We start from the raw sequence: 17,213 nt of genomic DNA on the forward strand, positions 1-17,213 counted from the left end.
GTCTTATGGGAACACCTAGGAGCCCATTAGGCTAGAACATGTTTAGCATGACTAGTGATTGCAGGCATCCAACCCTGGACCCTTTTAATGGGGTCTGATGTCCAGAACATTAAGTATTTGCTCTATGAAAGCAAGGGCCCTCTAAAGAGCCTCACAGCTAAGCTCCCAAAAAAATCACTACTCCCTTTTTCATAAGCCTTGACTGTATGCTACATGGGCTTTTTTTTTTTTTTTGCGCTTCACTGCTGCTCAGACCAGGATCCGAGCCCCTAGAGTGAACCGAGATAAGAAGCAGAGTAGAGTTTAGAAAAGAAAAAACAAGTTTTTATTTAAATACTCTAAATAGGTCACAAAGGAACAGACACCACACTAATGGTAAAAAGATACAAGTTTATAACATCTTATAAAAACTACAGTTTAAAAGGGATTCTCATTTATCTCATCAGTAACACACGCTCCCCCCCATCGCAAAATAAGTATATTTAATTAAAAAAAAAAAAAAAAGACAAATAAGTAAGCCATGGGACTTTCCAGATATCACTCAGCTCGGATTCACTAACAGGAGAGTTCTTGGTCCATCTGTCAAAACAGTAGTTCTGGGACAACTCAGGGGCCACTTTGCGCCTGCCTTCAGGGATCAGTCACGCCACAGTGTGGCTAGTGTGACTGTGTTCATTCTGCTCGTGAAGAACACCTGGGCAGCCATGCCTTTCTTGGTCACACACTCCTTGATTCAAGGGCAGGCCAGGGTGTGCGTGTGTGTGTGGAATCTCTCTCACGCTTAGCTGGTGGCATGGTTTCCAATCCCTGCCCTTTGGGGGCTCATGCCAGAAAACACCCCTCACTGCAGCCAGGCGTGTGGTTTTCTGTCTGGGTGATTTTTAAATGCTCACGAAGTGGGGAGGAAATTATCCTGGCTGGAGCTGGGAAATGGCATGATCAAGGTCTAATGCACATGAACACTGCTCTACAGCTAACCTCTTCCCTGGGCCGTTCCAAATATGGGCCTCACCTGAGAAGACATCTGAACACAAATCAGACCAGAGTCTGGTGAGCTTGTCATGCACGCACACTAGAGAGCAGGGTCCCATCTCCGAAATACACACTCAGACACACAGTCTCCTTCCCCCCTACCCCCAACCTGCCACCAGACGTGGGCTCATGTGGATATAGATGCTACAGGAAAAATGAGTTTTACATGGGTGCACAAGGAGATGAAGTGCCCATTTACACCCCACTCCAGAGAACCAGCCAACCTGACGCCTATGACTCCGCAACTCACATGCTTTTCAGCCACAGAGGGGCTGGGGGTAGTTGCATTACTGTGGCTGCACCAGTGCGAATACACCATGCTGTGACAGTAAGGGGCTTGCAAGAGCACGGTTTACCATAGCTTGAAAGCAGGGGAAGCCCCGAATTGCACCAGAAAAATATGTTTACAGTGGAGGGTTGTATTGTTTTAACTATACTCCCCAGCACAGATGAGGTGTTGACACGCCTCTTTGCTACAGTCAAGTTAGAAGCCAATTTTAAACATCGTCTTGTGTGTGTTACTAGAACTGACAATTTTTCAGTAGATTTATTTTAGAGTGCCGGTGCTAGCCAGATTGCCCTTTTGCACCCAGCTCAGACAGGGAAACTTTTGTTTCTCGTCAGTTTCAGTTGTGTTCCTTGTCAGTTTCACTGCCCCCACCTTTCTCATGCTAATTCGCTGTAAACCAGCTAGGAAGAATAAACTCATAGTCACGAAACATCTGTCAATATTACTCTTTATCCCAGGGCACAGCTTGTTAAGGGCTTGTGTATAAGGGGAAACTAAGGAAAATTAATCCTAATTAAAGGTGTGAATTTATAGTGAATTAGTTAAACTGCATTAAATCCCTGGGTGAATGCTCTTATTCAGAATTAAAGTGGTCTTCATTCAATTGATCTTAATTCACTCTGGAATGTCATGACAGGTTACTTTTAAGAGCATTTAAAAATAAAAAAACAAATGTTCAAATCACCATAAGTCACTAATTTATAGATATAAAACTGAACACTTTTTCCATGTATCAGCTGAGGGGGTTTGCAGAGCATGAGCCGTAGGTGAATCCAATGAGCCTCTTAGCCCCAGACCCATATTTTTTTTTTTTTTACTGGGAATGGAAATACCTCTGCAGAGATGGTTTAGAAAAAGGAAGCCCCAGCTGCAAACAATTTGACCGTCAGCCTTCAAAACAGCTGCAGCTTCTATACTGCACTGGCAACCTGCAGCGTCAGCTAGATGGACGAACCCTTTCTCTAGCACACTGTGTGCATGCATCAGCTACTCAGGGAAAAGGACGGTCTATAGCAGCAGTGACACCAGTAGCTCTGCAGTAGCTCCTCACCACCAGGTCAAAAAACAGGTTTTGAGAAAAACCCCAGCCACACAGACCACACACGCATCGAACTCTGCAGCACTGAACGCAGGCAGCTTCAGGCCCTCAGAGGATCTGAGCAGCGAGGCTCCCACCCAACAGTTTCCCATAATTTAGGGGTCTCTGCCCCAGACCACAGGTGTTCCATCCGCTATGAAAGTTCAAAACCAAGAGTGAGTTTGTCTTCTAAACCAGCATCTGGTTTAACCGAACTAACCGTTTGCCGACACCCTTTTGCCAGTAGTACTACAGGATAGCTTGTACTGCCCCCTGGTGCTGGGCAGAAGTACAGCCCGATTGGAACAGGCGGCCAACCAATCTCACGTCACAGCCAACGCCCCAAGATCCACCGTCAGCAGTTCTACATAGAAGATTCGTGTTCCAATAGTAAAACTTCATACTTCTTTCTGCAAAAGTGAGTCAGTATAATTAGTGCAGGGAGAACACAGAGACGGAGCAGTACTCTGCCCAGGGTCGGTGTCAGAGCTGGGCCTAGAACCCAAGACCTTCTGACTTCCAGTCGATTGCCTTACTCATTGGGTGGGGTCAGGAGAATAAATAGCAACAGCAAACACACAACGGGACATCCCATTTCAGCCACTATTGCCAAGGGGCAAAGGAGCCAGGGCTGAACAGACAGACAATCACGCCTGTTTGGAAGAGAATCTTAAGTCTAGGATTAAAGGCTTTTCTGGTGGCGTTCTCCAGGCCAAGATACTTCACGTTAACGCCTCTAGGCTTTCAGTGTTGACCCCACCCATGAAAACCCGTTCTACAGATGTGAGACACTGTCAACGAGGTATCCTTGAAAGGGGTCAGGATTTCTGGGGGCCCAAAAGAATGATAGGCCAACTCTCTGTAGGAGCCAGATACTAGTCCCTCAGCGATGCTGATGTTTTGATGCGATAAGGGGCTAGGTAAAGCTGATTTCAGCTCCCTTCACCACAACACGGGGGCATGGAAGGCAGGGAATCTCCTTTTACCAAATAAAGAGGGTAAAAAGAGTCTTATCAGCTTCTCTGAGGGGCAGGAAACGTTGAGAGTTCCTTTAAATTCCATCATCGGTGAAAGAGAGAGCAGGGAAAGACTCGCGCAAAAGTGACTTGTCTCCTTCTCCAGCGGCTTTGACCTGACTGGACCAGCTAGAATGGTAATCACCAGTGGTTGGCCTGGAAGCTGCTTCCATACAACACTCCTGCAACCTTATGCCCCACAGCCAGGTTGCAAGGCCCAACACTGTTCAAACAGCCGCCACCTCTTCTGTCCAGGACAGCTTGGCCCACGAGCCTGTGGTGAAAGTGTCCTGAACTTCCTTCCCTGCTGTGCCAACCCAGGTGCTGCCAACATGGAACTCCCAGCTGAGAAGCTAGCCAGTCACCCATCCCATTGCTCCCCACAACGGAGCCACAGGCATTCTGCCTAGTGTGATTCCGAGTGACGGAATCAACGGGGCTTCCAGCGCTTCCTTGGGGAAGACTATGCCTCAGTCTAACCGACCCCATGGGCGCCAGCAGCCTATGCTTTGATTCCAGCCAACACCCAGAAGCTCCAGACATACAACAGGGTGTGATTTTCTCGGGCAGGGAGACTGAAAAGGAACGATTCCAAGTCAAGGTTGCAGGGGCCTGACCGAGAATCATGCAAATGGCACCAAAAATGAACCATTCTGAAACGGTCTCCAAGAGGCCGCCTGCCTTTAACAAGCAGCAGGAGCAGATCACGGAGCGTTGTAATTAACACTCCCCTCTTCCATTCTGTGCGGTTACAAGCAGAGCCTGCGTTTGTCTGGCCAAGAGGCAGAGGATGCCCATTTAACCTCTCCCAACAACAAAGTATGTTAGATACAAGCAGGAAATTGGACCATTGTGATTTCAGGATCTAAGGAGCTCAAGTGCCCTGAACTCACAGCTCCAGATGGACTCAGGGGAAAGGTAGTGTTTGACACCTGGGAAAGACAACCCAGGCTACAAGGTTCTACTCTAGCCGTTCCCCAAAGGAGACCACAGTGCATATGCAGACGCTGTACTCCACTGGGGAGAGATTTGGAAGAAGGGCACTGCTCGAGTAAAGCATTCATACTGGTGTATCCAGCATGCAGGTGTGGAGAGCACATGGCTGTCGAGATTCTACAGAACCAACCAAGGATGCGTCAGGCCAAGCCAGGGTGCCCTGTCCTGCGCAGGGAAAGACACAGAACTCTGTTCTCTTTGGAAATTGGCTTTCAGTCCCATCTTTGAGGGACCGGGGAAGGCAGAGCAGAATCTGGCAGCAAGGAGCATTGCAAGTCTCCCCCGACAGAGTGTCTCACTGAGATATTTGGGTAAAGGGGAAAAACAAAAACATCCAAGATAGAAACCCATTCCTATTTCCTTAGTGCGCGTGTGTATGGGATTGGGGTGGGGGGGGGGGGTGGGGGAAGATAAGAGAGAAGGAGGAGCAGCTGTGGGGCAAGGGAGGCTGAAAGGACCTAGAGACCCAAGGGAACATAGCAGCGAGATGGAGACAGAAGGTCAACTTGCTAACATTAGCAGAGCCCCCGCTGGCCTAAGATAAACGTAGGAAGTATCTACCTTCGCCGGACAAAGCCAAGCTGCACCAGTGCAGAGCGCACTCTGCTGCTGGGAAAAGCTGCTACAGAAAGGATTTTATTTCGGTATGTAGCTAGCTACATGAGGGCAATGGTGGGGGGGCTGCATGATTTGAATTAAGAAGGGACAGAGCCACTGACATTTTAAAGAGCATTTTGGTCATTTCCCAAGGGCACTTTGCTGCAGTGCCACTGATGCTCAGAAAGCCGAGTCCAGATTCTCACTGCCCTGAGTAACCTTCCCCTATGCTCTGCTCTCCCTTGCCCCAGAAGAATTACCAGGGCACCAAATGACATCTTGGGGCAGAAACAGGAGATCTGAGCTGCAGCGATGCCAGCTGCTGTGGACAGAGACCAAGCTTAGCTCGACCTAGGCTATGGGTCATCTGGGTGGGTCATCCTAGACAGGGACATCTGGGTGGGGCTCCCAGCAGAGCACCGAGCAGGAAGTATCCAATATACCGTCGTCACTGCAGGGGGAGTGGAAGACAAGGCGCAGACGGGAACAACATCTTCCTTCCCCACACGTTTGTTACCAGCCGGGAAAGGTCTGATCTTTAGCGGACACTCGCTGGGCCTGAGTTTTCAGATGCAGGGTATGAACGTGCGTTGGGAGCCAAGAGGGGGATTTGGGGAGGCAGAGTCGTCACTTTGGTAACAGGCTTTTTCTGGCTTGCGACACTCAGGGCTCTTGAGCGTGGCTGGGGAGCCTGGCCCCCTCCCTCATGCTCATAGTTTCTGTTTCTTTCAGAAGAGGAAGTTTAACTGCCTTTCCCTGCAGGTCTCTTTAGCTGTTTCTAGCTCTCTCTGAACTGTGCAGTTGCTCCTGGGCCACTGGAGAGTTGCCAGAGAGATCACAGTTTATTTAAGTGGTGTCCAACCACCAGGTGGGCAGGGCACTAATGTACTGGAAGTGAAATCTGAGAGTGGGTTACATTTCCCCCCCCAAATCCACAACAGACACTGCAAAGATCCATTGCTGGCTAGCCCTCGGGGTCAAACACAAAGGGGTAGATCTTATCCCAAACTACAAAGCAACTGAAAGCCTTCCTGAACATGAGCCAATCCTGGCAGCGTTTGAGGCAAGAACATTTCTGAGAAAGCCAGATTATGGGTTGCTGCCTTGAACCAGGCTAGGATCTGAATTCAAGGGGGCACAGGAACATGTGGTAATGTGATCACCCCAAGCACCCTCATACACACACACTGGGGCCAAGGAAGGAGGACAGCCTCTTGCAGAAGCCGTTCCCCCCCAGCCATGGGCTGTATACCCCGAATCACTGCCTGTCATCAGGGGTTTGGGAGTTGCTAAGAGACATATTCAGATTCCATGCGGGTTCAACCCCGACACATGTGCAGCAGCTGCTCACGCAACACCATTTCACAAGACACTGATCGCAGGAGTTGCTGGGTGTCACAAGAGTTTAAACTGAGCCCCCGCAACCGCCACCCTCCCCCGCAACGGTGCGCTCTCCTCCCTCCCCCTCCAATGTCCCCGCTCGTTTCTTGAAGGTGGAAAGAGCAGGAGGAAACTCGGTTACAAAATCAGACACCCTAGAAATAAAAGCTCCGCAGACCTCAGAACCAAGCTCTCGGCTGAGATGAGTTTCTGCATTTCACACCTGAACCAAAATCCTCCACAGCTGCTTCTTATAATCCATTGCTTTGTTGGCCTCTTCCGGTGAGACTGGTTATAAAAAAAGAGTCAGAAGAACACCACAGTTGATTTCCACCCTGCTATATTTCATACCTGTGAGCTCTGCCTGGGCGTGAGCTGGTTGATCAGGTGATGGCAAGTGTTAAGAGTTTGAGGCAAGTGTAGCTAGCTTTGCCCTGTTGTCCCCCGAAGCCTTTCCTGAGAGGCAAATGGCGATACTTCAAAAACAAACCAATGGAAAAGAAGGTTTATACACAGCTGCCTGTGGCTTCTGCTGGTTGGGTAGATTCCAGATCATCCTCATCTTATTTACAGTGTCCGGACCCCATCTGAGAGTCTAGGAGAGTCCTCAGCTCTGCCCCACCTTGGCCAGGGGAGCAGGAGCAGGCAAAACCAGACACAGAAAACTGAAAATCCTGTCCACCTCCTAGCTTCTCCGACGCATCACCCTGGCTCCTAAAGCAGCAGCTGCGAGTCAGGGGTTTTGGTCTGGCAGCCCTGGCACATTCGTTTGTGTCTAAGCAGCCGATCTGTCCTGGAGAAGCTCTGCGAAAGATGGAGAAGAGAGAAGGGAGTTATTGCAACATCAAATCCAGCCAATAAGAAAAGCACCAATGCAGGGCAGCGTGCGCTGTTGGAGTCTGTTATGGGAACGGCAGGACCAACCTTTGGAGCTAGGAAAGACTCCTAGGACAGCAAGGCACGGCTAGATTCTCTGCTGAGCATGGGGAGCTGGAGTCAGGTCCAGCTCCTCCACATTCGGGGTGTTTTGTGCTGACCCCTGCCCAAGTTATAGTAGTCTGAGGGCTGCTCTTGCTTACACAACTGGCCTAGGGTCACTTACGCCATTGGTTTTCAAACCGTGGGTCGCAGCAGCTCTGGTCAGCACCATCGAACGGGCCGTTAAAAGTCCTGTCGGCTGTGCTGCCCGGCTAAGGCAGGCTAGTCCCTACCTGTTCCAACACCGCGCTGCACCCCAGAAGCGGCCAGCAGCAGGTCTGCCTCCTAGGCAGGGGGGCCAGAGGGCTCCGTGCTCTGCCCCCGTCCTGAGCACTGGCTCTGCACTCCCATTGGCTGGTGCTCAGGGCAGGGGCAGAGCACGGAGCTGTACCTGCTGCTGGCTGCTTCTGGGGGCGCAGCACGGTCCGCAGTGCCAGGACAGGTGGGAAGCCTGCCTTAGCACCCCCGCTGCTGAACAGGAGCTGCTGGAGGTAAGCCTGTGTCCCCAACCCCCTGCCCTGAGCTCCACCCCCAAACCCGGAGCCCCTTCCTGCACCTCAAACCCCTTATCCCCAGCCCCAGCCCAGAGCCCTGACCCCCTCCTACATCCCACCCCCTGCCACAGCCCTGAGCCCCTGTCAAACCCAGAGCCCCCTCCTTCACCCCAAGCCCCTCATCCCCAGCCCAGAGCCCTGACCCCCCTCCCACACTCCAACCCCTCGCTACAGCCCAGAGCGCCCTCCCATACGGTGAACCCTCAGTCCTGGTCCCACCCTGCAGCCCTCACCCCTGCACCCCAACACTCTGCCCCAGCCCTGAGCCTCTCCCTCACCCCCAGCTCTGTTGGGTCATGGGCATCAATTTTCTTCAACTGGGTCACCAGGAAAAAAAAAAGTTTGAAAACCACTGACTTCGGCAGTGAAAGGTTAGCACAGCCATCTCCCATCCCTACTCTCTACCCCAGCTTTTAATTACCCCTGGGTGGGTCCCCTAACTTCTCTCATGGGAATTCCCCACTGGCTGTTTTCAGCCAGTATCCAACCTCTTTTGCACTGTTTGAGGAGCACAAGGGGCCGGATCGTAACCAAGGACCTGGCCCAGTGCCCAGCCACGCTGCTCAGCTGACCGAGCCGGTGTCTAGAGAGAAGAGACAGCCCCACATGGTTAAGCAGTTCGCTGTTCTGCTCTGCTGGGTGGGAACCTGGAGTCTAACCCAGCTCTGACACCGACTCTGCAAGACAGCTGTGCCAACAGCTTCCATGCGTGGCTACCGACTGGGGGGTGCCTCTGTTTTGGGGGAGCCATCCCGGGTGGCTGCTGGGCACTGCAATCCCAACAGAAGTCCAGGAGTGCTGGCAGAGCTCACAGCTCTCAGGTCATCGCTGTCTCAGGCAGCGATTTCTGACCTTAAACCCTTCGCAATCCCCTACTTCCCAGGGGGCTGCGGGAGGCTTTGCTCATGCCTCTGCAGCGCTAGGAAGATGAGCCATGCTCTGTGGGCCCTAGGCACAGACCTGCACTGCTAGGGACAGACCAAAAGCAGCACCAGGCAGATTTGACGGGCCCAGAGTGAACCAGGAATGAGTTCCCGGCAAGCCCTCATCCAGGCTGTCCGTAGGAGGACGCTGGTTCTGATAGGAAGGAAGTGGCTTCTCCCGCTGTGCGCGCACAGATCTGAGCATGCTAGCTCCCAGTGATAAGACACCGTCCTGCTCCGAGAAACCACGGAGCCTGGCGGCGCGAGACCAGGCCCTTCTGAGTACAGAGCCTGGAAGGGGCACCTCCTCCCCACGCCCAGCTGCTGCAGGAGTAACCCTTGCAGGCCGTGGGTGGGGGGAGTGTCTGCAGCAAAGCGACCCCACCCCTCGCGCGGTGGCGTGCCTGGCTGGTGGGGTGGTTACCTGCATGCAGCGCTCGCACTGGTAGGGCTTTTCGCCGCTGTGCACGCGTTTGTGGCGCTCCAGGTGGTACTTCTGGATGAAGCGCATGTCACACAGATCGCACTCGAACGGCTTCTCCCCTGGGGAAGAGCAGAAGGGGCTGTGATAGGGAGGCTTGTACTGCCCACTGCCCCCCCTCCCCATCCTCCCCAGTGCTGGCACGCAGCCCCATGCCACCGCCTGGCTCTGAATCCCCACTGTCCTGCATGACCCAGCCTTACCCTAGACCCCCACACCAGTCTGTTTGCCTTGCATCTCCGCCCTCATCTCTTACTGTGCCCCCCACTTACCCTATCAATAATGCCACTTCGAACCACCTCTCCTCTTCATTTCCCTTTCCTAGTCCTTTCTCCACGCCTTCCTCTGTGCTGCCCCCTACCCGTGGGCAGCCTCTTAACCCATTTGCAAAGCCGCTGCATTCTCCCCATTCAGCGCTGCCCCCAGACGGAAAGATCATTCACCAGGTTGGTCTGCATTAACTGATCAAGAGGTGCCTGCCCCACAGCAGAGTAACCATCTGATCTCGTGGCTGTGGCACTTCGTCACTGCACCACACGCCACTTTCCCTTGAAAACTCACCAGGACAGGGATGGATTTAATCCCGCATGGCATCCCCTCTGCACAGCCTGTTTGGTCCCCCTCTTTTCTCTGATGTCACAGCCCCACCCTATTCTACAGCTCACAGCTCTCCGCAAGCTGGGCTGTTCGGGTCGAAGCAGCAGAAAAGCAAAGAGAGAGGCAGAGAGCTAGGGACAGAAGATCTTCCACCATCATGATCCAGGCTCTCAGCAAGGAACGGCTCATATGGCAACAGCCGCTTGCTCCTAGTCAGATCCAGCGGTAGCAGCCAGAATGCAATGCAGTGAAGGCACCACCTTCAAAGGTAGCATTCGCAAACTCTGCACCTAAGACCTAATGCCCAGGCAGGTACATGTTCTGAATTAAACATCGCTAGGACACTTGTGCCCTCTTGCAACCTTTTTGCTTGAAGAGCTGACCTGTTTGATTAATAGAGCCCCTGCCCCCCCGGAGTGCAGCTCAAGCTACAGACGCAGCTGGAGTTATGGATCAGCCTCTCAATGCTTCACCCCCGTTCTGCTTCTGAGCCAGAAGGCCCACAGCACCCATCGGCAGAGCAAGACCCTCGCTCTCCTGGCTCTTTACCAGTATGGATGAGGATGTGTCTCTTGAGATGGTAGCTGCTCCGAAAGGCTCCGTAGCAGTGCTCACAAATAAAGTTCTTGGGGATTCTCAGCTGGAAGGAGCCGTTCTGCTCAATCACCATCACCTGTGAAGCACAGACAGACCCTCACCGTTCCAGCGTATGGCACAGCGAGCACATAACACTGCTCTAGGGTCAGGTTCTGCCAAACTATTCACCCCTTCCTACCCCCTTCCATTTGGTGATGTCCAAGCACTCCTGTGAACTGATCAGGGCAGGGACCATTTTTGTCATGTGTCTGTGCAGTGCCTAGCACAACAGGACTCCGGGGCCCCTAGCCACTGCCTTAAAGATTGTGAAGCACTTTGAGATCTCCCGATGAAAAGCTCTACGTAAGAGGTAGGTACCATGATTACTGCTACAATATAAATAGTTTAGCCTCCCAATCCTCCTAGAAGGTTTTTTTGCCTCTCTGTCTTCACTAACAAGGACAGCTCCCAGACTGCTGCGCTGGGCATCGCAACATGGGGAGTAGATGGCCAGCCCTCTGTGGAGAAAGAGGTGGTTAGGGACTATTTAGAAAAGCTGGACGTGCACAAGTCTATGGGGCTGGACGAGTTGCATCCGAGAGTGCTAAAGGAATTGGCGGATGTGATTGCAGAGCCATTGGCCATTATCTTTGAAAACTCGTGGCGAATGGAGGAAGTCCCAGATGACTGGAAAAAGGCTAATGTAGTGCCAATCTTTAAAAAAGGGAAGGAGGAGGATCCTGGGAACTACAGGCCAGTCAGCCTCACCTCAGTCCCCGGAAAAATCATGGAGCAGGTCCTCAAGGAATCAATCCTGAAGCACTTACACGAGAGGAAAGTGATCAGGAACAGTCAGCATGGATTCACCAAGGGTAGGTCATGCCTGACTAATCTAATAGCCTTCTATGATGAGATTACTGATTCTGTGGATGAAGGGAAAGCAGTGGATGTATTGTTTCTTGACTTTAGCAAAGCTTTTGACACGGTCTCCCACAGTATTCTTGTCAGCAAGTTAAAGAAGTATGGGCTGGATGAATGCACTATAAGGTGGGTAGAAAGTTGGCTAGATTGTCGGGCTCAACGGGTAGTGATCAATGGCTCCATGTCTAGTTGGCAGCTGGTGTCAAGTGGAGTGCCCCAGGGGTCGGTCCTGGGGCCGGTTTTGTTTAATATCTTCATAAATGATCTGGAGGATGGTGTGGATTGCACTCTCAGCAAATTTGCGGATGATACTAAACTGTGAGGAGTGGTAGATACGCTGGAGGGCACGGATAGGATACAGAGGGACCTAGACAAATTGGAGGATTGGGCCAAAAGAAACCTGATGCGGTTCAATAAGGATAAGTGCAGGACCCTGCACTTAGGATGGAAGAACCCAATGCACAGCTACAGACTAGGGACCGAATGGCTAGGCAGCAGTTCTGCGGAAAAGGACCTAGGGGTTACAGTGGACGAGAAGCTGGATATGAGTCAGCAGTGTGCCCTTGTTGCCAAGAAGGCCAATGGCATTTTGGGATGTATAAGTAGGGGCATAGCGAGCAGATCGAGGGATGTGATCGTTCCCCTCTATTCGACATTGGTGAGGCCTCATCTGGAGTACTGTGTCCAGTTTTGGGCCGCACACTACAAGAAGGACGTGGATAAATTGGAGAGAGTCCAGCGAAGGGCAACAAAAATGATTAGGGGTCTGGAACACATGACTTACGAGGAGAGGCGGAGGGAACTGGGATTGTTTAGTCTGCGGAAGAGAAGAATGAGGGGGGATTTGATAGCTGCTTTCAACTACCTGAGAGGTGGTTCCAGAGAGGATGGTTCTAGACTATTCTCAGTGGTAGAAGAGGACAGGACAAGGAGTAATGGTCTCAAGTTGCAGTGGGGGAGGTTTAGGTTGGATATTAGGAAAAACTCTCTCACTAGGAGGGTAGTGAAACACTGGAACGCGTTACCTAGGGAGGTGGTAGAATCTCCTTCCTTGGAAGTTTTTAAGGTCAGGCTTGACAAAGCCTTGGCTGGGATGATTTGATTGGGGATTGGTCCTGCTTTGAGCAGGGGGTTGGACTAGATGACCTCCTGAGGTCCCTTCCAACCCTGATATTCTATGATAAGGTAAGAAGGAAGATTAAGACACCGAGAGGTTAAAGGATATGCTTGTGACAATGCAGGAAGCCTATGGCAGGTCAAAGGACAGAATTCAGGAGTTCTGATTCCAAGTCCCATTGCTTTACCCACAAGAGCACTCTTCCCATTTTAGCAGAGATTCTTCTTGCAGGTGAGACGGGGTCAGTACTGCAGGGAGAGCTAGTATCTGCCACATGATGTGAGTTCACATTTTGGTTTGAGGGTATAGTGTGTCCCTGCCCCACCTTTACCCCAGTGTCACTCTTGGAGCCTGTGAATTCATTTCTCACCTTCAAGGTGCTGGGCCCTCAAGGCTGAACAGTGTGATCACGAGGAGCTGGAGGCCTGAGCCGCGTGATTGTTTGAAGCTAAACACCTGAAATGCTCTGCTGTCTGAGAAACAGGCAACAATGCCAACAGCTCACTCAGAAAGACAGGTTGGCCCTGAGCGTAAGACTTCATAAGGCAGCCCCATCTGCCCCACTCCTCCGTGACCATATGACGGACGATTACCTGCCTTTTTAATGGTCTTTTTTGGCTGCGATGCTTCTGCTGGCTCTGCCTCTTTACGGCTGCGAGATTTCTCACTCTCCTGGCGGAGACCCTTAAGGAGAGAAAACAGGGGTCAGTTCTTTCCCTGTGTTCATTTCCAGAGCCCCTTGCCCCCCAGAATCCTCTGGAGACACCCTGAGCCATTACATTTAGACACCCCCCTACTGTCATTGACATGACTAGAGAGATGGTGATGGGGCAGGATCAGGGTGGAGATAATACCTGTAACAGCTCCCCACATACCAGCATGTTCGGGCTGTTCCCTCTCTCTCCATTCTCTGTCTGCTTGGAGCTCTGTTTTGGCATCATCTTCTTGCTGGCAACAGTTGGCACGAGGCACACCCCAGAGAGGCCCTCACAGGCCAGGAGGCTCGCCTAAGAGACGAGACAAACAACCATGAAAGATGCAGGATTGAGCCGAGCTTAGCCAGCCAGCCATAACCTAACCAGCCACTGCCCAAACATGCCAGTGCCCTCCATCAGAATGAATCAGACATAGTCAGCTACATGTGCAACTACACCACCCTCTGGTGGCTGGAGGTCTATAAAGTGGATCTATAAATTAACACTATGGTAGCGAATGGGAGAGTTCCCTTGAGCTTAAGGAGTGCAATGTTTTGGGAGCAAGCATTCCAGTATTGTGGTGTTGTGTCTGCAACCATGTTGGCTGCACATACTTAGCTTCCTGTTTAATTCAAGAGATACCCCGTTTGATCAGAACTACATCGTTTGTGTTATCTACTTCTACCCGTTGTCACTGTGGGTCACCAAGGGTTCTACAGCCCATTCAGCTTGACAGTCACCTCCCAGTGACGTTGCATTCCTGTTACATATGGGAAAATTGGGGCTCATTACCTGAGCCATCTTGTCTGTCTGTCCTCAACAAACGGATTGTAACAATTCTTTAGCCTTAATTCTCTCCCAGGAAAGAATTTTACGATTAGAAAGATTTTTTTTTTTTTCAGTTAATCATTTTTTGCTGGTCTTGTCCAGTACCCTCCACTTTGCCGACATCTTTCTGGATTCTGAGAGCCTGGAATCGTGTGTGGCGTTCTAAGGGAGTCGTCTCCCAGCACTGCCGGGAGCTGGAGAAGCCAGACGGGAAGGTAACTGACTGCACCGCTTTTACAGATGAGTCATCCCAACCCTAGCCCTGCTTCTGGATAAAGGGGGTTGATCGCCGTGCCTCGATATTGCTGCAGACACTTCTCTGGTTTAGTCTGAGCCTGTGAGTTTAAAAAAAAAAAGAAGCATAACTGAATCAATTGACAAGGGTTGGCTAGAGAAAGAAACTTCTTTATCTGTGAGTCAAAGCACTTTCATTCAAAGAGAACCCAGGCAAAATTAATTGCTTAATATTAGCAGAGGTTTTGCTGGAAGGTGGGGAGAAGACACATAATACTCTCTCTCCTGTTTATGAGCTTCTCTAAGCCCTGTGCAGACAGTTAGCCTTGACAACAACATTTTGCAGATGGGGAGACAGATAGAGAGGAAAAGTGGCTGGCCCCAGGTCACACAGTCAAAGCTGATCGTAGAAACCAGGAGTTATGACTCTCAGTGATCTGCCCTAATCTCTAGCCACACTCCCATCCCAACGCTGGGAAGAGAACCTGGGAATCCTGGCTGCCACCTTGTGTTCAAACACACCCCTTCATTCTTCGAATACCGACACATATAGAAAGGCTGCACTAGGTGCTCTTCCACATTATTATTTCGTAGTTCAGGAGAAAGTGTCTAGAAGTCATAACTTTCTATTCTTAGAAACAGGAAACATAAAATCTGACTCTGTAGTGCCAGGTGCCTGCTCTGCAATGCTGCATGGAAATACAGTGAGACTGCAAATGAGCAAGCAGTAATGAATGTAACTGTGGATTGGTTTCAGAGTAGCAGCCGTGTTAGTCTGCATTCGCAAAAAGAAAAGGAGTACTTGTGGCACCTTAGAGACTAACAAATTTATTTGAGCATAAGCTTTCATGAGCTACAGCTCACTTCATCAGATGTGGATTGAGGTTCCTGTCCATGCATGCAGAAGTGGACTGAGAGAGCAAGTTCGTGATTTGCAGGAAGAGCAACACACACACGGGTGTGAACTACTATGAGTGCAGAGACACAGTGCAGCACAAGTGAGGTCCGGTGCCTGAATCGGAGGAAGCAGGCACCACAATAGGTGCTCCGTGTAGCATCCCAGAGCGCACACGGGGTAAGTGTGCACAAGCACCCACGTTGTTGCAGGGGAGCACTGCTAAATACAAGTGCATCTGCACCATGCTCATGTGGAACAGCCCCAGCCTGTGCACAAGCGTGCAAAACCACAGCACGGGTGTGCAAGCATGCAGCTACGCCCAAGGCGGTGACCCAAGAGTGCAACGATGCAGCCTGTGATTGTGTCTGAGCGTGCAAGGCCTGAGCACGAGTGTGCGCACAAGCGCGTGGGGGGCGGGCAAGACCCAACGCCCACAAGTGTGCAAGTCGCACCCCCGGGCGTGCAAGCGACCGCGCACGCGAGGAGGTGTAAGTGTGCAAGCCACAGCCCCCGAGCGTGCAAGGGCCCCGGCGCGAGCGTACAAGCGCATGCGCGCAAGGCCGAGGCGCAAGGGGGTGCAAGGCCGGGCCGAGCCGGCTCCGGCCCCCTGAGGGGCGGGGCCCGTTGGCCCCCGGGGCCCGCCGCCCGTCGGCTGGGGGGTCCGTACCTGGCTCGGCCGCTGCGGGCTCCAGGCTCCGCCGTTGCCTCCCTGCTCTCCCCCGGGAGACAAGTTTACAAACAGCTGCCCGAACCCTCTCGGCCGCCGCCGCTACCCCGGAACCGGAAGCGCTTGACACAGGGGTCACGTCCAGTCCGCCCGGGCGGGGCCAGCGCATGCGCGGGGCCGCTCCTGAGGCCGCCCCTGCCGCCATCTTGGTGCAGGGAAGGGAGGGGGCTGTTACCAGGGTAACCCTGAGTAACGGGAGGGAGATCCTGAGGACTGGATTCGCCTTGGCCCCCATATAAACCCCTGGGGGAGGGGCTCTCCCTGGCCACCCCCCAATATACACCCCCGGTGGGAGGGGCGCTCCCTGGCCCCACCCCCCCATATACACCCTTCTGGTAGGAGAGGCTCTCCCTGGCCCCGCCCCTAATATACACCCCCCCCCCCCCCCGGGAGTGGGCTCTCCCTGGCTAACCCCCAATATACACCCCTGGGAATGAGGGGATTATGCCCCACTCCCATCAGTGGTGAACTGGGGCACGAGGGCATTGAGGGGGGTACTTTGCACCGCAACCCCTCTCCACCATTAGGGGGTAAAAACAAATACCCTCTCTCTGGTGAGAGGAATCCAGACATTTGGGAGACACCTAGGGTGACCAGATGTCCCAATTTTATAGGGACAGTCCCAATCTTCGGGGCTTTGTCTTATATAGGCACCTATTACCCCCAATTCCCTGTCCCGATTTTTCACACTTGCTGTCTGGTCACCCTAGAGACACCCCATCTTGCAGTCCTGCGCTGCAAGGCAGGGAAGCAGTCTTGGGCTCCCATCTACTGCGCCCTGAGGAGCAGTTGTTGGCTTTATAGCATCCCACTGTGGACTCCCCAGAACCTGGCAATAAGGGGGATCAGGATATGGAGTTGTTCTGCTGGAGTGTAGATGGAAAACGGGGGCTTTTCTTACCCCTTCCTGCCAGGGGGTAAGGTTGGGGTAGGGGAGATCGGTCATTGAATCAGCACATTGCTCCCAGTCCTGCATTTTCCACAGTAATTAGCACGGGCCTCACTTTGCTCCCACTGACATACCATTGATATGCTGAGTGCTGTGGGAAAATCTCACCCTGATTTGCTATTGGTTCTGATTTCTTTCCCAGTCCACTCTTCTTCTGGTGACTCCTGCTCTCTGTGCGCGTCTATTTAGCCTGAAGAAGATCTCAAAATGCTTTGCAAACCTCCATGAAGAGCCACAACCCATCTGCCAGGTAGGGCTGTGTTGTTATCATCCCTGATTTACAGATGAGGAAGCTGAGGCACAGAGGAGTGACGTGGTTAGGGTCATGCAGCGAGTCAACACGAGTC

The 17,213-nt window shown here is 52.2% G+C and overlaps 1 protein-coding gene across 4 annotated transcripts; it reads right to left on the reverse strand.

The window, feature by feature from the left end:
• Positions 1-302: 302 nt before the first annotated feature.
• ZNF740 (zinc finger protein 740) lies at positions 303-16,122 on the reverse strand. Of its 4 annotated transcripts, XR_005223094.2 has the most exons (8): positions 15,858-16,122; positions 14,023-14,393; positions 13,411-13,542; positions 13,133-13,219; positions 10,471-10,594; positions 9,268-9,386; positions 6,740-7,192; positions 303-2,809 (listed from the first exon to the last, which is right to left on the reverse strand). XR_005223094.2 is itself a non-coding variant. In XM_037883847.2 (7 exons), the coding sequence occupies exons 2-7, from the start codon at positions 14,029-14,031 to the stop codon at positions 7,103-7,105; spliced, it is 561 nt and encodes a 186-aa protein (XP_037739775.1). In that variant the 5' UTR covers positions 14,032-14,393; positions 15,858-16,122; the 3' UTR covers positions 303-7,102. The 4 variants fall into 4 exon arrangements, 3 of the variants coding, with proteins under 3 accessions (XP_037739775.1, XP_043388596.1, XP_037739776.1); XM_037883847.2 differs by having other exon boundaries at positions 303-7,192; XM_043532661.1 differs by having other exon boundaries at positions 303-7,192; positions 9,268-9,406.
• Positions 16,123-17,213: the final 1,091 nt, after the last annotated feature.

The sequence above is a fragment of the Chelonia mydas genome, chromosome 20 (assembly GCF_015237465.2).
Source record: "Chelonia mydas isolate rCheMyd1 chromosome 20, rCheMyd1.pri.v2, whole genome shotgun sequence".
Lineage (NCBI taxonomy): Eukaryota > Metazoa > Chordata > Testudines > Cheloniidae > Chelonia > Chelonia mydas.

What these genes read in the sequence shown, in the direction of transcription:
- ZNF740 (XM_043532661.1), bottom strand. An exon ending in GGAACAGCCCGAACATGCTG is followed by an intron (nt 13,220 to 13,410) that starts GTATGTGGGGAG and finishes TCTCTCCTTAAG; the next exon opens with GGTCTCCGCCAGGAGAGTGA. An exon ending in AGTGCGAGCGCTGCATGCAG is followed by an intron (nt 7,193 to 9,267) that starts GTAACCACCCCA and finishes CATCTTTCGCAG; the next exon opens with AGCTTCTCCAGGACAGATCG.